This window comes from Lissotriton vulgaris, chromosome 12 (genome assembly GCF_964263255.1).
Source record: "Lissotriton vulgaris chromosome 12, aLisVul1.2, whole genome shotgun sequence".
In the NCBI taxonomy this organism is placed as follows: Eukaryota; Metazoa; Chordata; class Amphibia; order Caudata; family Salamandridae; genus Lissotriton; species Lissotriton vulgaris.
This window is the reverse complement of record NC_141700.1, coordinates 69,167,619-69,181,861: the sequence shown is the minus strand read 5'-3', so window position 1 is coordinate 69,181,861 and position 14,243 is coordinate 69,167,619. Positions and strand designations below refer to the sequence as shown.

At 42.3% G+C, this 14,243-nt stretch overlaps 1 protein-coding gene across 1 annotated transcript in view; it reads left to right on the top strand.

Annotated features, from left to right (window-relative positions):
* ATP8B3 (ATPase phospholipid transporting 8B3) overlaps nt 1–14,243 on the top strand; it is a 379,813-nt gene that overhangs the window by 135,905 nt on the left and 229,665 nt on the right. The window contains exons 3-5 of the mRNA XM_086947162.1: nt 6,058–6,149; nt 12,254–12,367; nt 13,443–13,541. Coding sequence (XP_086803288.1) covers nt 6,058–6,149; nt 12,254–12,367; nt 13,443–13,541 — 305 coding nt within the window. The remainder of the gene's footprint in view (nt 1–6,057; nt 6,150–12,253; nt 12,368–13,442; nt 13,542–14,243) is intronic.

The window sequence follows — 14,243 nt, the reverse complement described above, 5'->3', positions numbered from 1 at the left end:
AGTAGTGCTGTTACAGACAATAACGTACCCTGAGTAAACCTTTTAATTTCCCCTAGTTTCATAAAGGATATTGGCCTTTGAGTGCCGATTTTTCCTGTTCCCATCTGCAATGTAAGCCAAGAATATATGGATGCCAAAAAGAAAAGAGCTAAAACTACTTGCATGTCAGGGCCAGTGCTTTTTATTATTGCAGAAAGAAACCACCTCTTTAGGGGTTTGTGTCTGCAAAACAAAAACATGAAGAGCGGCACCATGACATGGTGGACCGTCCGGAAATTACTTTTTGCCGAAAGATTTCCCAGGTTATTGGCAGGAGAACTTTTGGTTGAAAGATGCCCCACCAGAGAGTTGGAGACCTTGACATTTGGCAAGTTGTCGTCTCAATGCTGGCAGACCCCTGACCACTGCCACCCTAAGGGAGACTAGGCCACATGAGAGAAGTTGACAGCTATTCGTGTCCCTTTATCAAAAGACTTCTGGTGCTGTTGTGGTGCTACATTGAAACATAAAGCACTCCTTTCACCTGGAGAGGTCGGAGGTAAAAAACAAACGGCAAGGTGGCTTACATAGAAGGTTACATTAGCGTCTGTGTCCTTAGTGATGACACTACAAGTACTGAACAGTTTATTATGGGTGCCAACCCTTTGGTAAATATTGATTGTGACTCAACCTGTGCCACAGTCACAGACTACTCTGTCTGCCCTGAAGTACACAACTTTCTGTGGTTAGTGAGTTCTGTTCTGCACAGATACAGCCAAGAGGCAAAAGAGAATGTTTTTAAAATGTTTGAAGGTACCTCTGATTGTATTAGTTTCTTAATAATTATTATGCTCCCTGAGATATATAACCTAAATCAACAACATTTTGTTGCTCTATGGAAATGTTTGCATGCAGGTGTCCTTTCTGCATCAACCTGAGGCCGTCCACAATTCTCCCCTTTGGTCCTTCGCCCTCTCGGGGTCACGGTGCCTTATCTTGGATTGCTTTGTTCACCACTTCAGACTACATTAGTATTGGAACTACGTCAAAGGTAGAGAGTTAACAATGTTTATTTCACCTCACGTATTGTTAGACCATGTCTTGCCCAATTGTAGTGGGTGGCGGCCACTGCTATGACCAACAATATGGGAGGGATTTAATCAAACCCAAGAGGAAGAGGTGGCTAGTCCTGGAATAGGGCTTGCAGTTCTGGAGTAACCAGGAGGGGTGGGTCAGATTGCATTTGATAATATGGCAACTACCGACAGAGTTTAGGCTCTCTACTCCCTGGCTAGGAATGAGTGGAGCTTCTAATTAAGGAGTATCAATTTTAACTTACGCCACTGAGACTATCTCCCTGAATGGATATCAGACTTCTTTTATACTTTGTCATTTGGCTATGAGCGACCACCCTTAAGGAGGGCTCCTCATTTGGGTGGGTATAAGTCTTATAGAGAATCTTTACTTATCTCCCTGTCAGGGGTTTTATAGCCCTATCTTTAAGAGAGCTCCCATGATTTATTTAATCAACTACTATAGCGACCATTGTGGCAGAAAAATGTCACTTGCATCGGTGGAGCTCTTTAAATTATTGGATAAAATAGGCAGCAACTTGTATGTCACTTTTAACTTACCTCTTGACACTTTTGGAATCAGACATTTTTATCCCCCAAAAAGGTTCACATGGATATGCCAGCCCACTAATCCTTTGTGGGAATAGGTACGTTCTCAATAACTAATCCACAGCATGGTTTTGGGTAATCCATGTGGATATATCTCCTGTTTGAAAAACAAGTATGGGGAAGACATGCCCATCATTATTACTAGTATCTAAGTTTGAAAAGTTTGAATGCAATCACAGTTTTCTTGTTCCCTGGATAAAAGTCGGTTCCTATGGATCCAATTATACAGGGGGAATTAAATTTGATATGTCAGTTGTTTGTTTTGAAATGTCTATAGTAGTTGTTTCCTATAGCTCATTTACTCTTCCTGTTTCAAAAGTATGCTACCAAATTGTTATTACGTTACTACTGTTGCCTGCTTTAACATTTATTTTTAGACTGAATTCTCTTTGGAATAATATCAGTCTGGTCCATTGTTACTTTCAGTAACTCATTAGTCCTATAAAGAGGATGTATTTTCCCCTGTCACCCTAGGTTTGCATTTGACACCTTCAGTCTCAACTTCTTCTGATCTAAAAAACAAAATCAACATTTCAGATGATCGATGGAGCCAAAGACTCCCTGTTGGAAATAAGCAGTCTGCACCTTCTACAATATTAAGAGTGCTTGGCTATTGGTGTGCCCTCCTTAGGGATTTACTTCTATTACTTACATATTTATTATAAGATGGCGGCCAGGATTACCTTGTGTTCTTCTAACCATTGCTTCAATTTCCAGCGACATTTCTGGTTATTCCTCAGTCTGTGTTTGATTAAGCTGAACTGTGTCACGAAGTTCATTATTTGAATATAATGTGCCTAAGACCTATGCAGATGTCTTAGAATCCATGCTAATCTATATTTAGTGATTTCAGAGTATCTGCCAGAGGTGGGCATTGTTCTTTATTAACTGGGGTTATAAAATAACCTGCCCCAATCACACAATCTATTTGCTGCTCTTCTATGAAACATGATGCCTGATGCCTGACAATCTGAAAAAGACCTACTAAACTTGTGGTTGAGACTATTTGTGTTGAGCAGTTTGAAGAGTAGCACCTTTGTGGTCAGGTGCAAGTTGGTTCCTAGTTCAAACTCTAATGGTTTAGTACTTTTCTGACAGTATGTTTAGGGGATGGAAAGCACTTATTGCATGCAAAATGATTGTTAATGAAAGAGAAACATAAAATAGAAGATTAGTACTGCTGTAGTTTCCCAACTGTAGACATTTAAAGATAAGTGCAGTAAGGGTGAAGAAAATGATAGATGGACTTTAATTGTTCATGAAATGAATCATTTTCCTCCATGTTAGCCTCTGCAAACCTTAATATCACTTCACCTTACCCACCCCTCCTGGTGAATCTCATCTTCTCTAAACTTTAACTCAACTTAAACTCAAACCCTCTTCACCCTTATCTCAATTTCAAGCTCATATCCCATGAATCTCACCACTTCCTCACATCACCTTTACTTCAAATTAATTTCAACATAAACTCCAGCTCACACCCTCCCCACTTCAACGTCACCCTCAAATTCACCTCACCTGAACTTATCTCAACCTCACAACATGCCAACCTCTCTTCAATCTCCCTTCAAATCCATAGTCATGTTCACCTCACCTTCAACATTACTTCATCCTCATCCCCACCTCCCTCTTCTCATTAATTCAACCTCCGTCTCAAATAAACATTACTTCAAACTCATGCCTCATCTTAAGCTCAGTGCCCCATCACAAATGTCTGCAGGGCAGAGAGTGTGAATCATGAGTAAGCTTGGGATGGCTTTCGGTGATGTTTTTTTGCTACTGGCAACATATCTCAATTTCACAAGATACCATGTAACTCTTCAATACATGCATTAGTACAGTGGCGTAAAACGTGATTTTTTTTTTAACCATATGAAACAACTGAGCACCCGAATCAAAACGTGAAGTCTTACTCCACAAATTCCATGGTTAGGTTTCACCTACAGAGCGAGTGCAGACTATTGAAGCATATTGCAATTCCAGAGACAGTCTTTAAAACAGTTTTCATCTGTTTCATGCAACCAGGAGGCTTCTGTGTCGGAACATGAGGTGAAGTCCACATAGGCACTGCCACATGTATGCCTGATGATGTGTAGGGTATTGATATTTGAAACACACAGAATGCTTGTTTTCCGGTCCACCGAGGACTTGGCCTGCCAGTTCGGGCTGGACGGTTTCTATGGGGAGCAGGGTCAAGACTGATTTGCATATGGCTGGGTCCAAACTGGGATGGCATGGTGAGCATAACAACAATGGATTTAACCCAGAATCTGTGACTGGAGCTGAATGTTTGACAATTTTCAGCATGCCGTCCATCAACTTTTTGTGTTGATATTGTCGCCCTATGTGGGATGGGTATGCCCAGACATGGTTCTCATGCTTGCCATGCCACTGGATTCAAGCTAGCCTGGCTGATGAGGGGTGATACCTCAAAACTGGTCGAGGATGCTTGCTTTCCGATCCACATAGGACCTGACCTGGCAGTTTGGGCTGGACTGTTCCCATGGGGATCAGGGTCAAGACTGATTTGAACTATGGCTGGGTCCAAACTGGAGTGGCATGTTGAGCCAAAAAAATGATTTAACCCAGATCTGTGACTGTGGTGAATGTTTGACAGTGTTTAGAACTCCATCCATCATCTTTTTGTGCTGATATAGGGTATTGATAAAACATCACCTTGCAGTTGGACATTCTTTCACTCATGCACAATATTACCCCACAATGGAGTAATACTGTGCATGAGTAAATCCCACAGCAGGCCATTTCACAGGTGAGCCTCCTTGGAGAGTGTAGGAACATCCACAATCTAGAAGGTTTGTGGTTATTCTAAACTTGTCTCCGATCCTTTTTGACCTTGGAGATGGCTGGAGGTTAACTCTAGCCAAGGACAGGAGTAAATAGCTTTGCAAGGTGGGAAAGAGACGTGGGTACCCACAAAATGAATGTATGGGAGGAGGGTTCTTCTTGAGTTCAAATAAATGATAACTCATGCTGAACTGCCTATGCATTGTGGCAAGCAGGAATTAACAGATGTATTCCAGAAGTGAGACCGAAATTGCAGACTTGGAGAAGTGTGGCTCACTGGTTAGAGGAGGCAGACCTGGAAGCAGAGGTCAGCCCGGGACCAGGGTTCAATTCCGGGCTCGGCGGGGTCTTGAGTCCTAAAATGTCCATGGACTTGACAATTCTCGCTCCGGTGCCTACTCGATTCACGGGTTCACACTCCGCGACTCTGGGCAATAGCTTGCTTAATCTCCACAATGGCCCCTCGCTGCGGGATGCCTGGCTTTCACCTTGCGGATACCCTGCCGGGGTTATCTCACAGGGGAATACCAGGACGGGTTCCCTAAGCAAGCGCTTAGAAACCGCTCGGTGATTTGCGCTATATAAATTCCTGTACATTTACATTTACATTTACTTGCTGAATGTCATAAATCTCCACTCATTCAAGGTCCTAGACTGCAGGCGCAACTTTAAGACTTTCTGTGAGAATTGCACCCACTAAGAGAGAGATGAATCTACACTGCTGCAATTCTGTCCATGTAGTCCTCTCACCCAAAAACAATACAGAAAACTCTTGAGAGCATGTGGCTAAGCTCCTTGCATAATTCTGGGTGAAGTGACCCCATGTTTGCCGTTCAGTGATAGGTTGAGCTCAAACCCTCTTTTCTACTGCTCAAATCACTGCATGGCTAAGCCCCTGACATACACCTGATTGTCTGCCTACTATGAAGGATGTTGCTGCTCCTAGCAAGATACAAATGCTTTTTGGGTAGAATTTAATATTTGGAAAACTAATCCTCTCTCTGTCTATGTCTCTCTTTTTTTTCTCTCGCTCATAAAAACAGCAGCTGGCAGCAAAGTATGCATATAAGCATTGGTACACATGGATGACAGTGGGACTGTGTAGGAAGGGGGCGACAGAGAGAAGATATCAGAAGTGAAAATAGAGCATTTAGCGTAGGCCATATTTGAGTGGGTCATTTTTTTTCAAATTGTTGATGCATTTTCTATGCGCTTGAACATATATTTTTAAATGGACCGTTATACACATATATTTTGCAAAGCGAATTAACTTTTCTCTAGCTCAGTAAAGCACGTAGCCAATCAGACCTTTAAAAATGTCCATGTTAATGCAAAAATGTAATGTGCTTCAGATATTGTGGGGTCCTTAAATCATCAGATATTGTGGTGTCCTTAAATCAATTTAAAGTCACATGGTTTATGGATGGATTCCAGATTAGAAGGCGCGGTATTGATAATGTTCCTACTCCTGCCTCGCTACTGATGTATCTCCACTAAGCTCTTCTTCCGAATAGATAACTCATGTCTCATTAGGTACCAAGACCAACTGAACGCTAACATATCATCTGCCTCCTTTGACTACTTTTCTTAGATTTCACCTGGGAGGTGAGAGCCAATGACCGATCGTTCCATGACAGATTCAAGAAGAAAACATTCCTCTGCTTTAGCAGGCCGAAGTATGCAGTAAGTGCACCTCTATTCCTTCACAGAATCGAATACTTACCTTGAAAAAGAAGACATACATTTGAAGGTACAATCGATAAAGTACCCTTTGCTATTGAATCTGTTTATTTATTTGTATTTCAAATTGTTATATAGCGCAGCTCTACCTAAGATACGCATTGGCGTAAGTTACATTAGGAACAATGGGTAGGGAGGATCAGGATCTCCAATTCAGCAGCGACCAGAATCTCTTTACAAAAACATGGGAGACAGAGAACAATAGATTACAATTTACATTAAAACTCAGCATCAAGGGAAGAGCTGAAACATCTAGGTGGAGTGAATGTTATGTTAGAGGGAGGAGATAGGATCAAATGCAGTTGGGGATAGTGAGGAAAGTAGAAAAGGAATGAGCCAGTGCTTTGTGACAAATTCAACAAAGGAGAAGAATAGTTGGGATCAGGATGGAAATAAGAATAGGAAAGGGGCGCTAGGTAAAGATAGCATTTGCACTGGTAGGTTTTTAGATTTTTGTGGAATTTAAGGAAATCTTCAAGACGACTGATGTCTTCAGGTTGGGAGTCCCTGAAAGATGGAGCTGTGAAAAAGGACTGGGTGGCAGCTGTGTGGGGTTTGATATTCTTGATTGCAAGTCTGAATATCTCTTTCCTTCTTATGATTTTATATCCCAACACATTAAATGCAGCTGACAAGCAGACTGATTTTTGCATCTGAATAGATCTGAATGTGCTCTAGACAAGTTTGATTCTAATTCTGGCTTTGACTGTAGCCCATGTCAATCACGATAAGTAGCTAAGATGTGGTCTTGCAACAGAAATTAGTCTTGTAGTCAAGTTCATCAAAGCTTTCAGAGAAGCCATGGTGGACTTGTGGATGCCTGTCAGAATTCAGATGCCATAATCTAGCCGTGTGATGATGCTAAAGTCTTTAGATCAGAGCAGGTGTTTTAATTTTCTCAAGGAGCGGCGTAGAGTGTAGCTAATGTGTAATGACATGGAGAAATAGGGGTCTGGAAAGACACCCAGATTCTTTTTTATAAGCTCTTTGTATTGCAGAAACAACAGATACATTATATGCACCACTTGACCAATGTACAATTACACTTCTAGGTTACACCATTGACAATTATAACACCGCCTATTTCACTACTGTAAACTGTGCTTGTCCGGTCACTCCCATTTATCTTTTATTATTCAATCACTTCGTTCATTTCCTCCCGCCTCATCTGGGCTGCTGGAGCAGTACATGGGTGGCCTCTGTATTCATTCCACTTGTTCCACACCTTTCCCCATTTATGGGGGCAGCCTCTGTTGATATAGACAGTTTTTTCTGCCACCATACACCAGTCCATGTCTTTCTTCAAGTCATTCAGGGACAGTGTCATATCTGAGCCCCACGCCTGTGCAAAATTTCTTTTGGCAATCATTAGTGCTAGGGTTACTCCAGTCCTCTCCCCAGGTATATCGCCTCCCATACATTGAGTAGACACCATTTTACCGACACGCGTAACTCAACCCCATATACCTCATTCAAACACTGCGTTATTGATACCCAGTAGGCTTGGATTTTAGGGCAGGACCATCTAGTCTGCAGCCCCTATGACAGAGTGCATCCATTCGCTTCCCCATTTACACCAACATAGTACATGAGATGTAGACTCTACGTAGGATTTTGAGTTGCACCAGGTGGAAGCGGGATCTAATAGCAACCTCCCTGGGATAAGCAAGTGCTTCAGACTAGGCCTCTTCCTGCATGTATGGGTTGTCTTTCTTCCATTTGTCCCGTAAGCGGATTAACATATCTGGCACATGATTTACTAGGTTTTTTATATGTTAGCCAAATCTTTTGTGTGATATGTTCCTCAAGCAATCAATTTTCAAGGGGGAGGGGGGGATCTGGGAGGGTCTCTCCCTTCAGTAGCAATGCCTGTAGGGCTTGTCGAAGTCGTAGGTAACGAAAGGCCTTGGTGGGGGCTAGCTTGTAAGATTTTTGCAGTTTTGCAAAGGGTATCAGCCCCTTGCCGACCATATGTCTCCCACAGTGGAGAGGCCCAACAGGTCCCACTTATCGAACCCTGTCTTTTACCCAAATTGTTGAGGAGGTCAGATTACCACAAGGGTGTTGCCTGCCTGATCCTATCCTTCCACCCCATTCCAACGAGTGTAGGATGCCAAATTTGAATCGTAAGTGCAGTTGGACCTGTCAGGGGGTGTTTCTTCAGCAGGGTATAGAGGGCGCGTTAGTATCCTCTCGGCTGTAGGACCAGACGGTCCATCCGACATGCTGGTTCCATCATAGGTTGGTGAGCACACTGACTGACTATAGTCAGTTGTGCTGCTCGATAGTATGTCTGGATATCAGGGAGAGTGATCCCCATCGTACCATTCCCTAGTTAGTTTATTCAGAGCTATTTTCGGCGCATCACCATTCCACAGCAACGTTCTGTTCTCACCTTGTATGGTTTTAAAATAGGCTTCCGGCACTGGGAAGGGAGTGTTTTGGAGGATGTAGAGAAAGCGTGGCAGCGCCATCATTTTAAAGAGGGTTGCCCTGCACAACAGGGAGAGAGGGAGTGATCTCCAATGCTCCACGTCCTCTTTCAGTAGGTTCAACGGGGGTTGTAGATTTTTGGAAATAAGTAGGTCTTGGTTGGTTATGACGAAGATTCCTAGGTACTGGAAACCGTCCGTCACCACTTGTGCCTCCCATTTTTTGGGCATTCATGGGGTCAGCCCGTGTAGAATGAATACCTCTGATTTTGTCCAGTACATCGTGTATGCAGACTACCTTCGGAAAGTGGTGAAGACATTTAGGATTCTAGCAATGGAAGAGAGGGGTGACGCTACATATAACAGAATGTCGTCTGCATATAGTGATATTTTGTCTTCCCAACCAACTGTCAAGCGACGGCCTCGTATCACCGGATCCCCTCGGATCCAGGCGGCTATTGACTCTAGAGCCAAAGCACATGGCAGTGGCGAAAGGGCCAGGGGAAACTCCGTCTGGTCCCACGGTGAAGCTGGAAAATCCTCAACACCCTTCACCTTCACTTGCGCCAATGGCGCTGTGTACAGAAGTTGGACCCAAGTCCTGAGATATCCAGATTTTGAACTACAGAGGTGAGAGTGGTGAAAAAAATCAGCAAAGGGCATTTCCGCCAGTAGTGGGGAAACATGGATTGTTTATAGTGGTCAAAGAGGGCAATTTCTATCTTGTGATGGTTAAGATTCAGAAAGTTCTTTGACATCCAGTTGTATACTTTGGAAGGAAAAGTTTCCAGGCCCAAGAAGACTACACGTAATCCTCTGTTCAACTACATTCTCTGCTGAAGAAAAATAGATGTTAAACAATTTCCACTATTCACAGGCAGTGGTAGACTGTTCCAATAGTATTACAGGAGGCAAACTGGGCTGTTTGAATATGAGGTCATATGTAAGGTCACCTTCACTGTGACAGGTCTGATTCATGTCAGATTACAAGTCACTTCATCTATATGTTGTGGTTACTGCCTAAACCTCGTTTTAGGGTGAAAATTAGTTTAAGTAAAAATCAACCCCACCACAATAAAAAAGAGTCCCATTGCGTAATGGAAATGGCAGACGGATCACCATCACTTCCAAAGCAGCCTTCTTTAGAATTCAAGGTGGTTATTGCAAACATTGGAAGAGCTACATCCTACCGGAATTAAGTTTTGTGTGAAGTGTATGTTTTCCATATTTCCTCCCTTAAGACTCAGTTACAAGCTGATATATATAAAAGCATATTTACTGCAGCTGAAAGCCTCTCCTCACAAATGCTATCCCAGAGGAAGTCTCTTAAGCTAAGACTTTTACTTCCTTAATGATTCTTTGGGGTTCTTAACTTAAGAGACTCCGGCAACCATTACACTACAGTACACAAGTGGAATGTAGGCAATGAGGATATGTCGAAGACTTTAATGGTGAATGGCAGTGTAATTTACAGGATTTAAACTCAATGCCTGCCTTTTTCTTGGCATGGTTTTCAGCGTAATAAACCAGAGGGGTACATGCGTCTTCCAGTGATTGAAACAACACATCACACCTGGTAATTTCACATTCCAATTACAAAGCACCTCCGTCTCGTAAACCACTTATATACAAACAGTAAGTTTGCCTGTGTCTGCCGTTTTAGTCAAATGGCAAGAGCAAACACGGACAGTACAAATAGGCAGCTCAAGAGTCCCTGCTTATTAGGCAGGTTCTCTATCAATGCGAATAGGTCTGAAAACAGCAATAAATCAAATATACAAAACGGATAACGAGTCAGATTTGTATAGCCCTCTTGGAAAGTGCTTCTTGTAACCTTTTCAGTCTTCACCTCAAAGATGGTAAACAGATGTGCCTTGAGGCTAAGTGCTTTGTTGAGGTTTCTAAGAACATTACTGTGGGAAACCTTAAAGCTGAGTAGAACAATCTAAGTCCTAACCCCCTTGTGGAGGAGAAGATAAGAGCAGAGCCTGAAGTTCTCCCACAGCAGAAAGAACTCCTCCCCCACTTCCGCAAGAGTACTCTCAAGTCTCCTGCATCCGTTAGTCTGAGGTACGCCCTCTCCGCACCTGAATGGCCTGCACAAAGCAGTTCCACCTGCCCATTGCCCGGGGCTGCTTGAGGCCCTTCCTATTTGACTCCTCTACACCTTCAACTGAGACACTCCAGCTTGACATCTTCTTCCTTGGCACAGGCGCTCCTTGTTTGTCTCGCTCCCTAATCCCAAAAGGTACATATGCTTACCTCATTCGGCACACCCAGCATTTTATAAATATTTTTGATTTTTTGGAGGTTGCACCATTCATGGCAAACAACGTGTATGCTGTACATACTTTAAGGGGATTACGGTCTGCCACTGGCTTATTTTGCCTTGAAATCTTCAACCATTGGCTTGCAAGATTGTCAGTCACATCTTGGATCAGCTCTCAGGAGCATTTTGGTGTCACCATTGTTCTATTTTCTATTGAGGCATTTGCTTTTGTCTCCATTGGTATGCATGAGGGATTATTTTACAGTCTTCGAGTAGCCCGGTAGCACTCAGAGCAAGAACTGATAGAAGCAACTGGAAAATTAATGCTATTGAAATTTCTATTTTTTATTTTTATAGCATCCATTTTTCAGATGCCTTTGTCAGTGCATGCTCCCCAGTGCTGCCACATTGTTCCCTGACTGATTATAAATATTGTGGCCATCTTGGAACAATATTCTACTTAATCCATTATATTTTATTTTCCAAGATGGCTACCCGTGTTTATAATCAGTTTTTTAAAAGCGGGGCAGCACTGGCGACCAAGTGCTGCAAAAAATATCTAAAAAATAGATGTGTAGCATCCATTTTTCAGATCCTGTTAGCTAAGTTTGCTCTCTAGTACAAAAACAAGCCTAGGCAAAGCCAGGAGCATGCAGTACAAATGTCAAACCTATGGCGGCTCCAATCCATGTGTTATTTTTAATTAACATGTATGGCACTTGCACCTTTCATGGTGAACTTATTGTAAGCTATGCTTTCTTTGAGTGGCTTTGGGTCAGCCTCCATCCGCCATAGCTTCTTATGGCTTCAAACTTTCTGTCGCTTGGCTTGCAACAGTACTGGTCTTCATTTTTGTATTAGCTGTTTCAGTGTCTCTGATTTCAAAAGCACTAAAACACTGGGCCAGAATGTGAGAAAAGTGATCGGGTCTTGTGCAGTCACCAATAGAAATGTAAGCAGCAGTTTCAGCTTGCGTTACTCAATGAAACATATGCTCTTTTGTGATAAATGTATGGTTTGCAGATTTAGGGATGAAGACTGAACTAGGTGGTGGAGCGCTTAAATATGCTAAAAGATACACTTCAGTTGAGCTCCAACCGCACCACCACAAATTGTCAATAATGGAATATGCAATGTCCATAAAGACGAAATTTCAGAAAAATATCTTATGGTTTGCTTAAAATGTTAAGAACAACGCAGGCACACCCGGGTGTGGCCAAACACCAACCAACATACAAAACTGATGTGATAACTCCAGATTTCTAATATACAAAGCAGAGTTGATAATACGAGACCATGAAGTTGGTCCAAGCATTTCCTCACTGGCTTGTCTTCTTTTTTTGCAGGGCAATGAAATCAAGACCTCGAAGTACAATATTTTGTCTTTCCTCCCGCTGAATCTTTTCGAGCAGTTCCACCGTGCTGCCAACCTCTACTTCCTGTTTGTTATTGTCCTGCAGGTGAGTCCCCAAATATCCACTGAGTGTGCTTTGCATGCAAAAGTGTATCCTTAGTGATGGGGTGGGGGTCGGAGCACAATACACTCGTGCTCAAACACTATCCTTGGGTTATTGAATCAGCTGGAGTCATATCCTTGCTCTTGCAAGGGTTTTTGGCTTGGTCGCTGTGGTTTTTTTCCTACGCTTCTGACACCTTAAGGCTTCGACATCCTACAACCCTGTACAAATTTTCCCACACCTTTCAAAACTAATGGGTTTACCCAGAAGAGTAATGGAAAATGTGAAATGGGTTTGCAGGATGATCTTTCCCTCTCCATGTCCCTTATCCATGGTTATTTCTAAACAATGTCATCCTTCTAGTAAAGTGAAGTCCTCCATACCAGCATTGTTATTTGTTTCTCCAATTGATAGTTGTCATCAAGGCAGCTTTCTCAATGTTGTCAGCATCAGCTCAAGCATTACAGTGTTGACGAAGACAGAGAGACAACTGGATGACAATCTTGAAACCTGGATCGCTTTTGCTGCAGCCTTACTTCTACAGTTGAGCCTTAGAGCGACCTTACTTTCAAGTGAACTTTGTTAAGTTGGTTTCCTTGTGTGTTGAGAAGCATGAGTACAAAGATCTGCATGACGTGGTGCTGGCAAACATCTATGCTCATCTATAAACTTATGTGATATCAAGGCATCGCCAAGCTCCACAAAGAGTGCACGGAATCGCTGGCACCAAAACATTTGATTGCTCTGGGTCAGTAGTCCCTATTTTCACAGGAAAACAAAAGCTCACACTTAGGCTGCAGGATGATTCGTCTAATGATATGGCTGCTTTCCTGAAATCAGAGAGGTGGGGCAAGTCTGTCACAGAACCATAGACTGGGTTAGGATCATCTTATGTCTCCAGGCCAAAGACATAACCAATTTATTAATACTAAAAATGTTGACAATGTGGTCATAATACTGAAATGAGTTACTGAAGAAAAATTGGGACTCACCAGTGAAAACTGTGGGAAACAGTTTTTCTTCCTTGTTGTTTGTGCTCTGATGTGTTGATTCTGAATATCTCATCTGTCCTTTTCAGACTGTTCCAGCAATCTCTACGTTGCCATGGTTCGCCATTATGCTGCCACTTTTGTGTCTTCTGGTTGTAAGGGGTGTACGGGACCTGTTTGATGACATCGTAAGTAATTTCAGTTTTAGTTGCAATGCTTTCTTGAAAAGTTCATTACTGTTTACTTTCTGATCTTTCTTGATAACTAAGTGGCAAGAGCTATGTGCAGATGCATGTAGTGGGAGTTTACAGGTCAATTTATTCAGATGTAAACATTTACGAGAGCAACTTGTAGGAAAGCTGACCTTCGAATCCACAGCATCCTGGGCCTGTACATTCTAGGAACACTAAGAGTCGAATGCTCACATGCCATGTTCAGATTGATTCTTTTCTCTGTGATCTGTAACACAAAAAAATGTGCAACAATTATCAACGAATTGTCCTTATCATGGGAACAAATTGATCAATCAATGCTGTTGCCATAAGGAAGACAAATTGAGGGCAATTTCCATGGCTTCTTCTTCTGAAGTAAATAGTTTTTCACTGTTTCAAAGACGATACGCTGCACCTCTTTTCACATTGGCATTGAACGAGCACATATTAGGTGGTACTTTCTGAGATTTGACTTGTCTCTTTGCATGTGCATTCTTATATGACAGCAGTTGCCTTCCATGTGGTATTTGGACATAGCAAGAGAACCCAGTAGCATCTTCATCTTAGCTCAAAATTGCCCTTATGTTATTTGTTCTTGGGGATTAATGTATTTAATTATGTATCTATTTATAGTTACATATTTAACATTTCTAAAAGTGATGTATGAGTATTCCTTAA